Source organism: Rhodnius prolixus, unplaced genomic scaffold, assembly GCF_049639745.1.
Source record: "Rhodnius prolixus isolate KJV_2025 unplaced genomic scaffold, Rpr scaffold_7, whole genome shotgun sequence".
NCBI classification, from domain to species: domain Eukaryota; kingdom Metazoa; phylum Arthropoda; class Insecta; order Hemiptera; family Reduviidae; genus Rhodnius; species Rhodnius prolixus.
Genome location: NW_027411582.1, coordinates 17694313 through 17708577, shown reverse-complemented (window position 1 = coordinate 17708577; position 14265 = coordinate 17694313). Strand labels below are relative to the sequence as shown.

The window sequence follows — 14265 nt, the reverse complement described above, 5'->3', positions numbered from 1 at the left end:
TAGTTAACTAGGGACGCAAGAGCTTTTACAAGGAAGAAAAGAGCTTTTTGAATTCTGTGCAAAATGAAAAAATCATGCTCGTACTGAGGTCCTGAACCTCTATGTAAGGTAAAAACGGCACAGCACAAGGGTTGAGAGCTTCTATTTGTGTGCGCAATTCCCCAATCTCTAATGCGGAGACCAAACATGTACCAACCACTTATCATTTGGCTGACTCCCACCGCAGTTCTATTGGTAAGATTGGAAACATCCCACCAAACAATATTCTTATTGTATTTTATTAAAATTTCGAGTTTTTATAGTTAATGGCTATTTTATATTTTTCACAACGAGTATACACGTCGAAGGCACAGTAATAGAGATTTCGTTTGACCTGCATACTACGAGGGTCGTTTGAAAAGTCCGTACAAAAATAAAAACTATTTAATTTTTTGGGGTAAACCTTTTTTATTTTTCAACATAGTCTCCTTTTAGGCTTATACACTTCGTCCAACGCTGCTCTAGTTTGTTGATCCCTTCCGAATAATAGGATTTGTCCAAGTCTGAAAAATAGCCATTCGTTTCTGCAATCACCTCCTCGTTTGAATAAAATCTTTTTCCCGCCAGCCATTTCTTCATATTGGGGAAGAAATAGTAGTCCGAGGGAGCCAAGTCTGGAGAATAGGGAGGATGTGAAACGAGTTGGAACCCTATTTCCATTAATTTTGCGACCACAACTGCTGAGGTGTGAGCTGGTGCGTTGTCGTGATGGAAAAGGACTTTTTTGTGGGCCAATCGTGGGCGTTTTTCTTGCAGCTCGGTTTTCAAACGGTCCAATAACGATGAATAATATGCACCTGTAATAGTTTTACCCTTTTCCAGATAGTCGATGAGGATTATTCCTTGCGAATCCCAAAAGACAGTCGCCATAATCTTTCCGGCCGAAGGAACGGTCCTCGCCTTTTTTGGCGCAGATTCCCCCTTGGTAACCCATTGTTTAGATTGTTCTTTGGTCTCAGGAGTGTAGTTATGTATCCATGTTTCATCCACAGTGACGAAACGACGCTTAAAGTCATGCGGATTCTTCTGGAACAGCTGCAAACCGTCCTTGCAACACTTCACACGATTTCGTTTTTGGACAAGCGTGAGCAATCGCGGCACCCATCTTGCGGATAGCTTTGTCATGTCCAAATGTTGATGCAAAATATTATGTACCCGTTCATTCGAGATGCCCACAGCACTAGCAATCTCACGCACCTTCACTCTTCTGTCATCAATCACCATATCATGGATTTTATCAATGATTTCTGGAGTAGTAACCTCAACAGGGCGTCCAGAACGTTCAGCGTCACTTGTGCCCCATATGGCCACTCTGAAAATTTTGAAACCACTTATAAACTGTTCTAATCGGAGGTGCAGAGTCACCATAATGTTTATCAAGCTTCTCTTTAGTCTCCTGAGGCGTTTTGCCTTTCATAAAGTAGTCTTTAATCAACACACGAAATTCTTTTTCGTCCATTTTTTGAAAATCACTCGATTTCCTCGATTCAAACGAATGCCAAACACAAAGAAATAGACCGATCTGGCTGAAACTTGGTGTGTGTTCTTCCAAGAGATGCTACTAACTAAACATAACCACGATACTCGCCAGTAGTGCTATCTCTCTGACTTTGCACGGACTTTTCAAACGACCCTCGTATATGCTACTTAAATGAGGGCCAATGTAAAAGAGGTTCTATTTGACGATCCCTTGGCATGATACAAGTCTGACTCAAAATACCAAGGAGATAACGCATCACAACTATATCGCTTAATTTTTTTGGTCTTCGCTGTGTATTTGATGTTTATGCAACAAAAGATTAATTGAAAGAGATCTGACCAGAAACGTTTTTGGAGCTTTAGTCAATTTTCAAATAAAAAATAAAATGGCAGAATTCTAAACAAGAACGTCACTTCTAGGATTTTCAGAAAGTCAAATTTACTGTACAATAAATCAATAAATAGTAAGGTTAAAAAAAGAGAAGGTTACTTTTTATCCACTGTTATATTGTTTTTTTATATTAATATGTTATCCATAAACACAACTTGACTTTATTTCTATCACATATGTTACTGTCTATCCTGCATTATTTGTTCTGTCAGTTCTATATTATATATTTAATAAAAGTCGTTCTTTTCACTAAGTTCTGTTCACAATGACTTTTTCCACACGGCTTTGTATTATATTTATTTTCTTCATACAAAAAAAGAAAAAGATAAGGCTTTTTTGTTAAACGTTATATTTGGTCAAGTTCCAGGAGATTGCCACAGATTTTTGCGTGAAATATTTAATTCTTTAAAAATTCTTTCCGGATATAAAAACTGGCTTTTGTAATTGTTCAATTTTTTGGAGTAATAGTTTACAAAAGTTAAAATATTTTATGAAGCAAAAATCGAAGAATAGTTCTTTTTTTCTTTTTCAGCGCTAACAACGAACAAGTTTCATTATAACCTACTTCAATAGTTTAATTTATAGTTCTTTAGAATCTACCAAGTTGGCGCCCTGATTCATTTAACCTTTTCGCCCTGCCCTAGACGCTGTACAATAGATGGAAAATGCCTGGCAGCAGCTAACAGATGAAATTGTCGCAGTATATTATTTGCTATTCGTTAAGGGCATACGGTACCTTTTACACATTGATTGGCTTCCGCTATCAAGTGGGCAGTGGAGTTTGTAAGAAATTCTAAGGATGAGAAAATCTAAAAGGACTTGCAGCTGGTTTTTATCCTGTCCGCTAACCAATCAGTTAAATCTCTTTCCTTATTATCCTTCTGAGGAGGAAGCGTACATCAACTCTTGTGTGTACGAGGTGTGGCTATTAAATAACGAGACTGATGCTGTAAAACATTTTATTGTAAATTTATACATATTTAGTTATTATCACCTTCAACATACACCCCTCCCCTATCCCTACAACGCTCCAGGCGAATTTACCATTGTTCGAAACAGTGCTGGATGTCTTTTTCTGTCAGCTCCTGCATGACCGCGTGCCGCTTTTTCTTTCACAGCTTCAACGGGACTGAGAAATCGTGTTCCTTTTAATGCAGATTTGACTTTGTGGGGAACAGATAGAAAGTCACATGGGGGCCAGGTCAGGCGAATAAGGCGGATGGCCTTAAAACTGGGATGTTGTACTTGGCTCTAGAAACGTCTTGACAGACAATGCAGTGTGAGTCGGCGCGTTGTCTTGATGGAGAACCCCGTGACTTTTTCTTCACACAAATCGGGTCGTTTTTTTCCTTACTCTTTCACGGAGTTGAACAAGCACCTCACCGGTAGTAATGTTGATTAATTATAATCGATATTTTCATCCGTTTTGGACGTGGAAGGGCGACCCGGGGCGGTCATCATCTCCGACGTCTTCTCGGCCATCTTGGAAACGTTTGAACCACTCAAAAACTTGCGCACTTAATTAACATTCATCACCATAAACTTCTTTTAATAAAAGATAAGTTTCAGTAGCGGTTTCACCAAGTTTCATGTGAAATTGCACTGACAATTCGTTGCTTTACTACATGTGCAGTATCATGTTTTCGGCAAAACGAAACTAACACCACTTACACAAACGACGGTTCCGGTCAGACAGATTTCTCTACAAACACGTGAGACGCTGCAATCGAAAGAGAAAAGGCTTTACGCTGCACAGCTGTCGCTCGTTAAGATTTGGCGCATGCTTAGTTCTTCTGTAGCAGCATCAGTCTCGTTATTTAATAGACACCACACCTCGCATTAGCGGCTAACGATTTTTTTTTTCTTTTGTTCGAGCTAGGATGTCACATGATTAAACCTGGTTGCCTTCCTCACAGAGTGATAAGCTTAGCAAGTCTGGCTGGATCCAATGGTTCCAGAAATCCCTTCTGCATCCTCTCTTGTATTAAAGTAGTTTGTATTAAATGAAAGTACGGATTTTTTGTTTTGGTTATTTCAAAATAAATATCTCATAGGGATTTCGTGGGTTCTTATTTCATGAGCAAGAAAAAAAATTGAACTTGTTTGCCTGAAGTTTTATTAGAAAAACTAATTTTTTGTTTTTTATATTCTAACTAATTTACGTGGCACTATTAACTTTGTAACTTATAAAAATTAAATGGCGATCGCAATTTCATTAATTATATCTCGTAACAATTGTAGCATCTTTTGGACAAAATAATAATGCAAACAATTTCTTTAGGCTGCATCCTCCTTTGCTAAAAGACTCTACAGTTAATGTATAGTAAAATGGTGGCCGAGATAATATGTAAAATGATAATGACCAATCTTCTTAAATTCAACTTTAAGTAGCTTAATCGTTAGATTAACATTGAATGAACATTTAGAGTTATTTAGACTGGCTTTTAGCTGCTGCTTTAATCTTGGTTGAAAGAGATTTATAGACTTTTAACTTGTAAATAGATTCGTCCAGCAAAGAATATAGGACTCCAGTTATGAGCCTTAAAATAGGAGTCTTTATAGGCTTAATTGTGCGCTTATTCCACTTAATGTCGTAGGCTAATCCTTTATCTCTTATCCATGCTTAAAGTTAACTGGTTAACGCCACTTGGAGTAAGATCTCCGTAAGAAATTAATTTCTAAAGAAAAACCTAGTACACAATTTTCCCTTACGTCATTGGGGAAAATGATGAAAATCTCAAAAAGCCATGTATTTTTTATTTTATTTTTTATTTAAGTAACAAACAATTTTTGACATCAGTAACAATTTTTTTTTGTATATGTACTCACAAACACTAGTAACATAAGGTTAGAAAGGATAAGAAGAAATACAGTCCGTATTGACCCAGATGTGAATAGATTTTTCTTACAGAAGGATCGGGTTATAGTAAAGATACTTCACGCTCGATCAACCTGTACAAATCCCCAGTTGGGTCAACTACTCAAGCATTGCTAACGGCGGCATCTTGCTCGTGGGCGTGTAGAACGTTATGTGGACAGACATGGATTCTTTCTAAAAGTTAAGAACTAGGGATGGAAAGAGGTTGTGGAAAAAATATTTATATATATTGACCCAAATTCTATACAACAATAAATTTCTTTTCAAATTGTCAAACAGAATCTTACGAACTACATAATATATTATGATTATTTTTAATAAATGTAGGAGTCTAATAAAAGTATATACAGGGCGAACCAATAAGTATTGTCCATAGGCCTACTGTGTGTAGTACATCTAAAGTGGAGTTCAATGACGTATTGGCAAACTTCATATTTCCCACTGTTCTTGAGTGAAGTCACTTAATTTTTGTTTTTTCTAAAACCATTACTTTTTTCCAATAAAAATGTTATTACTCAGAAAGTTTTAGTCAAAATTCGATTCTGATGACACGGTTAGAAAGACAGATAAATTTTCTAAAAATTGATACCATTACGAAGCATAAGTTATTCTCTAAACAGCCTCAAACTTCCTCCTGGATACTGGAAAAATAAAAGTAATCGAAATTTTTAAAGAAAACTCATTAGGCCCTTACGTGATCATTATCAGACCTAGGTGCTGGCACTTTTTAGTAAAAGTTTCCTTGTCTAATGGCCTTTCTAACGGTATATCATTTTCCAGGATTCCTTTTATCTTCGTATGAGAAACTTACGTTTGTTTTGCAAGAAAACATGTTCACGAGCACTCTACTCGTACGAGGGTCGTTTGAAAAGTCCGTGCAAAGTCAGAGAGATAGCACTACTGGCGCGTTTCGAGGTTATGTTTAGTTAGTAGCGTCTCTTGGAAGAACACACACCAAGTTTCAGCCAGATCGGTCTATTTCTTTGTGTTTGGCATTCGTTTGAATCGAGGAAGTCGAGTGATTTTCAAAAAATGGACGAAAAAGAATTTCGTGTGTTGATTAAACACTACTTTATGAAAGGCAAAACGCCTCAGGAGACTAAAGAGAAGCTTGATAAACATTATGGTGACTCTGCACCTTCGATTAGAACAGTTTATAAGTGGTTTCAAAATTTTCGGAGTGGCCATATGGGCACAAGTGACGCTGAACGTTCTGGACGCCCTGTTGAGGTTACTACTCCAGAAATCATTGATAAAATCCATGATATGGTGATGGATGACAGAAGAGTGAAGGTGCGTGAGATTGCTAGTGCTGTGGGCATCTCGAATGAACGGGTACATAATATTTTGCATCAACATTTGGACATGACAAAGCTATCCGCAAGATGGGTGCCGCGATTGCTCACGCTTGACCAAAAACGAAATCGTGTGAAGTGTTGCAAGGACGGTTTGCAGCTGTTCCAGAAGATCCGCAAGATTTTAAGCGTCGTTTCGTCACTGTGGATGAAACATGGATACATTACTACACTCCTGAGACCAAAGAACAATCTAAACAATGGGTTACCAAGGGGGAATCTGCGCCAAAAAAGGCGAAGACCGTTCCTTCGGCCGGAAAGATTATGGCGACTGTCTTTTGGGATTCGCAAGGAATAATCCTCATCGACTATCTGGAAAAGGGTAAAACTATTACAGGTGCATATTATTCATCGTTATTGGACCGTTTGAAAACCGAGCTGCAAGAAAAACGCCCATGATTGGCCCACAAAAAAGTCCTTTTCCATCACGACAACGCACCAGCTCACACCTCAGCAGTTGTGGTCGCAAAAATAATGGAAATAGGGTTCCAACTCGTTTCACATCCCCCCTATTTTCCAGACTTGGCTCCCTCGGACTGCTATTTGTTCCCCAATATGAAGAAATGGCTGGCGGGAAAAAGATTTTATTCAAACGAGGAGGTGATTGCAGAAACGAATGGCTATTTTTCAGACTTGGACAAATCCTATTATTCGGAAGGGATCAACAAACTAGAGCACCGTTGGACGAAGTGTATAAGCCTAAAAGGAGACTATGTTGAAAAATAAAAAAGTTTACCCCAAAAAATTAAGTAGTTTTTATTTTTGCACGGACTTTTCAAACGACCCTCGTACAGTGTTAGTTTAACAAGTTGTTTAATTCATTGAAAACTCTTTTAGATGGACCAGTAGTCAAATTTTAAAGTAGATTATCGTAAAATAAGGAAGTCAAAGGTTACAAATTGCACTTAAAGAGAAAGAGAGATAAATAAAAAAGTTAAGGTTTATTCACATTCTTTTCTTTTTCGACAGTGTAGTTGTGTGGGAAATTGTAATTTGGAGTAAGTACTTATGAATTTTTGTTTATAAAAATAGTACTTGTTTAAAATATTTCCTAACATTTTCTCTGGAACCCCCACACTAGACTTAAAGGAACAGAACTGAACAGACGCTATCGACTACTTAAAAGACTCTTAGACGACAGATCAAAACTCTCTCTGGACATCAAAAGACTAATTTATACTTCTATTTTAAAACCCATCTGGGCGTAAGGAATAGAGCTGTGGGGTTCAACCAAACGCTCCAATCTCCAAAGGATTCAATCTTTACAATCTAAAATACTTCGAACTATTGTACACGCTCCATTTTATGTCTCCAACCTGACTATACACACTGACCTTAACATTCCTTTTGTCACACAAGTTGCTGAAAACACGATACAGAAAACTTCACTGCAGCCTGCAATCTTATTTAAATCCTCTAGCTCGAAATCTTTCTTCTAGAACTCTTCCTGACAACCCGACAATTAAAAGACAGTGGCATCGTGATTTTCCTCCTCAAGTGAAGAGAGTGACTAACAGTCTAATGTTTTGGAGTGTTACCACTGCGGTAACTTCACCACTTGTTACTTATCATTTATTGCTCTATTGTATCATTGTTACTTATAGCGCTAACGCGCTGATTGTAGCACAATAAACGCAACAAAAAAAAAATCCTCAAATATTTCAGAGAGATCAAAAGTATTTTTTTTTTTTTTTTAACTGTTTCTGTAACTCAACCAACCCGCTTAGCCACGCCCTGAAGAGGACAATATATTTGTCGAAACGTTGGCGAAAAGACGAGTTGTTTTATTTGTCCGATTCCTCGCCAATCTTCAATCCTAAATTCACTTTAAGTAAACAGAAAAGTTATATTCAGAAAATCAAATTGTAATTTCCATAATAGCACACATATGTATATTTAACAAAGTAAATACAAACAGTATACTATGAAAATGCACCTACATGTTAGGGTTACTTTTAGATAGTTTTAAAACAAACCAGGTTGTGCAACTGTTGGAACAAACTGCAAGACTATAGTTTTGTTTGGAAATGTTTCCTTTACTCAGTAAAGCAAGTAAAGAACTATGGATCCATGTGGTTACAATAATAAAGTTTAGCATACTGAGTTTTTTTTTAATTTTAAATGCAACTCGAAGAAGACTTCCATAAATTAAATAAGTCTTGTAAATAGATGCAGTGTAAAGGTAAATATTACCTTACTCGGAGTCTTTCTATTGTTTGATTTAACATTTAGAATATTTCTTCACTTTGAATGATGGTAATGTAAGCTATAACTATTTGTCTAAGTACTAAACGTGGCTGTTAAGAAAATATGTCTGGTTTCAAAAGATTTGTAATCTTGTGTAGCTCATTAATATTTATTTAATTACAAAATAAAATATGGGCTAGCTCTCTCAGACTTTTTACATGTAACTATTAAAAATTTGGTTGTAAAAATAAGCAAGATTTTGGTACAGTGTAGATTTTGATTTTCTTTAAGACGCGGGTAGCTTAAGTGTAAGACAACATTGTCTATAAGGTTTAGTCACGTCTATACGCGTCGAAAAGCCAAAACCAAATACAGAGATCGTATACGGTTGGAAAGGGCTTCTCAAGAACAATCGAATGGTAATAATAAAACACCATATGACCGAGTCAAGCTGTGCCGGGAACGTAAAAGAATGAATGCGGCCGAGCGGATCAACGACGGTGTCAGTACATTTGCAGCTGGGGCGGTTGAAATTATGCAAGTGGATGATGAAATCGCTTCTACATCGTCAACGGACTGTATAGGCATAGATCGTCGATTTGTTTCCTTGATTTCATCCTAAATACATAAAAATATAACCCGTTACGTAAACGTATTCACGTACAACACCCGGCCGTGTCCATGACAAAGCCACACGTTAATTTTTTGTTTCTCACAAATCATTAGACGTTTAGTACATTACGTAGTACTTGGTTTCAAATTGTCTGCAGCCGTTTAGTTCCCAATATAATATTACCAGCTGAAACCCAAACTGAGCAGATTTTGAGAAATCTGTGAAGGTCAGGTAGAGATCAGTACAATGACAGGATTGTTTCTATTAATTTAATGGGTTCAACTGTTTCAGACAGATGTACGCTTAGTTTGCAGTTGAAGGTTGGATAAGTTAGTGGTCAGGATGACTTCTTGATCCTTCTAGTTCCAATTAGTAACTAAAATTTAGAGATTAACCAATTAATCTGTTACTATCTTGTTAGAAAATGTGTCCCCTAGGTGCGTCGTACAAATTAAGCGATGCAGGGTGATCCATTTAAAACGCACCAATCGCTAATAACTTTATAGAAAAGCGGAATTCCGAAAAAACCCATGAAGTAAACTACATGTTTTTTTTTTGTCTAGTTTTCAAATTTTTTACCCCTGATGCTGTATCTTCATGTTTGGCGGTGTGACGACCAAAAACCTGATTATAGTTTCATAAGGACCACTGGTTTTGACAATGATTATGAAAACTACATAAAAAAAACTGTGTGAAATGACGTTAATTCCGTTTCGATATCCCTAATATTTGTCGAGATATTTAAGATCAGAGTTACTATTTTATCTTAATCGTGAACGGTTTTCGATATTAATTTTCCATCAGAAATTCACGTTTTGGGAGGTTCTCTGACTGCAAAAAATGTTATTGGTGACGCAAAGTGAAAAATAATAATAAATGAAGATTTTAAAACATGTAGTATAGTGTAATGGTTGTGGGTGAATCAGGATAAATTTGTTTTATCATCAAATAAAAGTAACCATCCGATCATTTTAATGCACGTAGTATGCAAGACTTCTTGACCTATGATTACGGTAAGAATATCTTGCCAGTGATGGGTGGGTGTTGGTCTGTCATCCATCACCATATCATGGATTTTATCAATGATTTCTGGAGTAGTAACCTCAACAGGGCGTCTAGAACGTTCAGAGTCACTTGTGCCCATATGGCCACTCCGAAAATTTTGAAACCACTTATAAACTGTTCTAATCGAAGGTGCAGAGTCACCATAATGTTTATCAAGCTTCTCTTTAGTCTCCTGAGGCGTTTTGCCTTTCATAAAGTAGTCTTTAATCAACACACGATATTCTTTTTTCGTCCATTTTTTGAAAATCACTCGACTTCCTCGATTCAAACGAATGCCAAACACAAAGAAATAGACCGATCTGACTGAAACTTCGTGTGTGTTCTTCCAAGAGATGCTACTAACTAAACATAACTCGATACGCGACAGTAGTGCTATCTCTCTGACTTTGCACGGACTTTTCAAACGACCCTCGTACTGTATAGTCTAGCCTAACACAATATATGAATTCGTTATTGATTCAGTGATGACTAATAAAAGACAAGGGATACATTTACGAAGACTAATTCTTACTAAATCCATCTATTAGTTCTTTTTATTTCGACATGGCCTCAAAATATTCCTAACTTCTTGCAGTTTACGAATATATTTTTGTTTTAAAATTGCAAAATCAACTAAAAATTTGTTGCACGTCACCTCTAGTTTCAGAATATGTGACTTGATTTTAGATTCCTGTGATAAAGTGATACAGAAAGTGATGGTTACTACTGAAAACGCACGAGGAATATACTCGTCATAACACAAAATTTTACACTTCTTTTCATGATGAATATCTTCGTCATAAACAGTTAACTGGTTAAAAGGATTGAAATGAAAGGTTTGGAACAGCTACGGTTGTTAAACGATATTGAAAAGCAGATCTTTTTAAGAATAATTTAATTCGGTTGATTTTTAACACCTTCTTTATCAGTAAACATAAAAACAGTGGCAAAGTTAAACAATAATAAATAAATAGAAATACAATACAGAGTGGTCTACGAAACACAAGATTGTTCGTTACAATACAAAGAACGTTTTCTTCTTTTTTTAAAAGGGAAATTAGATATCGCTGCTTTTGTATCCAGGCTCTATCTTTATTTTATCTTGTTTTTAACTTTTTTATTTTTATTTTTTGGCATTAAAAAAACAAGTAAAAAAAACTTAAGTTTGTATAAAGAAGTGAATAAAAGGCAATGTCTGCAATATTCTTAACTTTTTATTAGTCAAAACAAAATTCACAAATACAGGGTGTTCATTTTAAGACGGCTAAAATGCATTTCATGCTTAAACGGTTAATCTGAGCATAAAAATGGTAAGGGAAAAATTTGTTGCCCGTCACCTCTAGTTTCAGAATATGTGACTTGATTTTAGATTCCTGTGATAAAGTGATACAGAAAGCAGTTGATAACCTCCTGGCTAACCTGGCTTGCGAGCCAGAGGAGGCACCTTTGAAGGCTCAGTAAATGCTTCACAAGTTGAGTAAAGTGCTTTATTTGATAAATTAAGGAATAAGTTTGAACCTTTAAATGAAAGATATTGATCACTTAAATACGGTAGATTAGATTGGACTAGGGCGGCCTCAGGGCCTACGCCACTGCGACCCCTTTGGGTCTATTGTGGCTCCCCTAACTTTAAAGCTCACCCTCCAGACCTGCCCTTTTAATTAGACTCTTAATGCTGGAGAGCGACTCTTTGGTAAAGCTCACAGGCCTTGGTTTTTCCTCCCCGAGAAGTAACATCCTTAGCCAAACAAGCCCCTCACACTGTTTCCTCCTCTTCCTGACAGAACCTACAGATGCTATCATCTGCCAGGCCCATGCGATGCACGTGTTTTCTGAGTCTGCAGTGGCCAGTTAATAGACCTACAATCATCCTGATAGCCACACGGCCTTGGTGGATTAATTCTGCAGTCAGCCTCGGCGAATAGCCTTTAATAAACTCCTTCGCCTGTCTCTGTCAAGTGGTGGCAGACCACCACTCCTGAGACCTACTCTGCACCCATAAGTTAATGGTCGCAGTCTTAATACACTTCGGAACCCCAAAACAGGGCTCCGGGCTTAAATACGGTGGCAGGAGGTTTCCAATTTTTTTGGTAATTAAACGCAACTCTCCCAAAATTACCAAATAATTATTAAACCTTCTTGTTTGTAACAGATGTAAAATTAATTTTTAGCCATTTTGTGTATGTTTGAGAACATCTAAAGCTCTTAACATTTGATTTTTCTTAGAAAAATCACTCAGGAAAACGACTTATTTCCAGATATTAAGAAAAATACTAGCTTTACTGCCTTGGCAATATTTTTAGTAGAAAGGGGATGAAAAAATACATAAAAATGACCTATCGCGTGCTCTTCTTTCTCTTTGATAACAAGTTAAAAAAATTGAAATATGATAAATAAATACCAGATTTTGAAATGGCCTAGCACCTTTAATTTTGAAGATATCGAATTGCGGTTTCCGGTTTCTTTCATAACTTTTTATACTCTTTAAAACTGTTTATATGAAAATGGGGGTCAACTGCAAACCCTCACTTTTAGTCGCGCGTCAGCCGCGTATGCGGGCAGGAATCTAAAATCAAGTCACATATTCTGAAACTAGAGGTGACGGGCAACAAATTTTTCCTCTACCATTTTTTTGCTCTGATTAACCGTTTAAGCATGAAATTCATTTGAGCCGTCTTAAAATGAACACCCTGTATATTAGGTGCTAAAAAGACACAATAAGGTCTGTATGAAATATTATGTAAACACAAACGCACACTTCAGATAGAAATGTATTTAGATAAACACAGATAATGAAGAAGTCTTGATTAGAATTTGATAAACCAAAACTAAATAAGGTTTATGGATTTTCCTCTTTGGTAAAGCTTCATTTTAAATGTACATTATTCATTCTTATTTTGAAAAAATGAAATAAATTATTCATGTAAGACGGTTTTCAAAAACAGATTTTATTATTCTGTAAAGTACAAATTAAATTACTAGTTTTATTTCACCGTCGTTAAACACTGAAAAACTGTAACGTAAACACTCTAAAATGACGCTCAACCTTCCTAGACTATAACCTAACCTTCAGGCTGTGTGGCGTTGTCGGCAGCCCCCTCTAATGGCACTTTTACATATGAAAAACTGTAACGTAAACACTCTAAAATGACGCTAAACCTTCCTAGACTATAACCTAACCTTCAGGCTGTGTGGCGTTGTCGGCAGCCCCCTCTAATGGCACTTTTACATATGAAAAACTGTAACGTAAACACTCTAAAATGACGTTAAACCTTCCTAGACTATAACCTAACCTTCAGGCTGTGTAGCGTTGTCGGCAGCCCCCTCTGTTGGCACTTTTACATTCATTACAAAGCGACACATAATAACACGCATTATTGGAATATTTATTCAATAACAGATTTCTTACATTGAACATTCTGCCATTACAATAACAAATACCATTATTAAAAGACGAACTATATTTTGTAACCAATATCCATTGTATTGTTTAAACAGGCCTTGGTTTCCGTGCAGGATATGGAAGTAATGAAAAATGAATTCTCTGGATTAGAAAATAATTTACATTATACCTATAAGATGGCCCTAGTAGATATGGATAATATTATAGCTAGTACTGTGACAGCTGTGAAGAACTCTGGACAAAATGAGAAAATGCAATGCATCAGCCAGATGGGCAAGAGATTTATGGTGGATGTTGAAGAGAAGGTTAGAGAAGCTTGTATGCACTTAATTGCAACGTGTAGAAATTTCTTGGAGATGTTAAATAAGGGAGATTTGAATCAAGTAAGCAGTGGTAATTTATTTTCTATTATAAAAAATATAATATAGCATCACGATAAGTGTTATTAATTCTTATAAAGACAATTTAATATTTGTATGAACCTTGTAGATTGTTACTCAAGATCGCACCTCGATATTCCCCAAAAATCGTCCATCAACAACGGTCGAAAAAACCAAAACCATCATTAATATCAAAGTCCAAAACCAGAAAGTAGATATGGGAGTTAATCCTAACCAAGTTATAGTTTGTTTTAAAACGTTTTAACAAAATGACAGGGAAAGCAATGAAACAATTAGTTTGATTTTCAAGAAAACTTAAGTACGACGCATGTATCTGAAAATACATATTTTCATTTAATGATAAATTAGATTTGTTTTTTTAATATATCCTTTTAACAACTGTGTGCTTAGTAACAGACCCGACGAAGTAGCTAGTTTCGAGAAGTTCAAAAATGTGCCATGAACAAAGGGTACAAAATCTAATGTGAATCTCTCG

At 36.3% G+C, this 14265-nt stretch overlaps 2 protein-coding genes across 5 annotated transcripts in view; one reads left to right on the top strand and one right to left on the bottom strand.

Annotated features, from left to right (window-relative positions):
* Positions 1–14265, bottom strand: part of LOC141447096 (obscurin-like) — a 676918-nt gene that overhangs the window by 283581 nt on the left and 379072 nt on the right. The window lies entirely within an intron of this gene.
* LOC141447092 (uncharacterized) overlaps positions 1–14265 on the top strand; it is a 31452-nt gene that overhangs the window by 9091 nt on the left and 8096 nt on the right. Inside the window, exon 2 of the mRNA XM_074114290.1 lies at positions 13485–13772. Coding sequence (XP_073970391.1) covers positions 13485–13772 — 288 coding nt within the window. The remainder of the gene's footprint in view (positions 1–13484; positions 13773–14265) is intronic.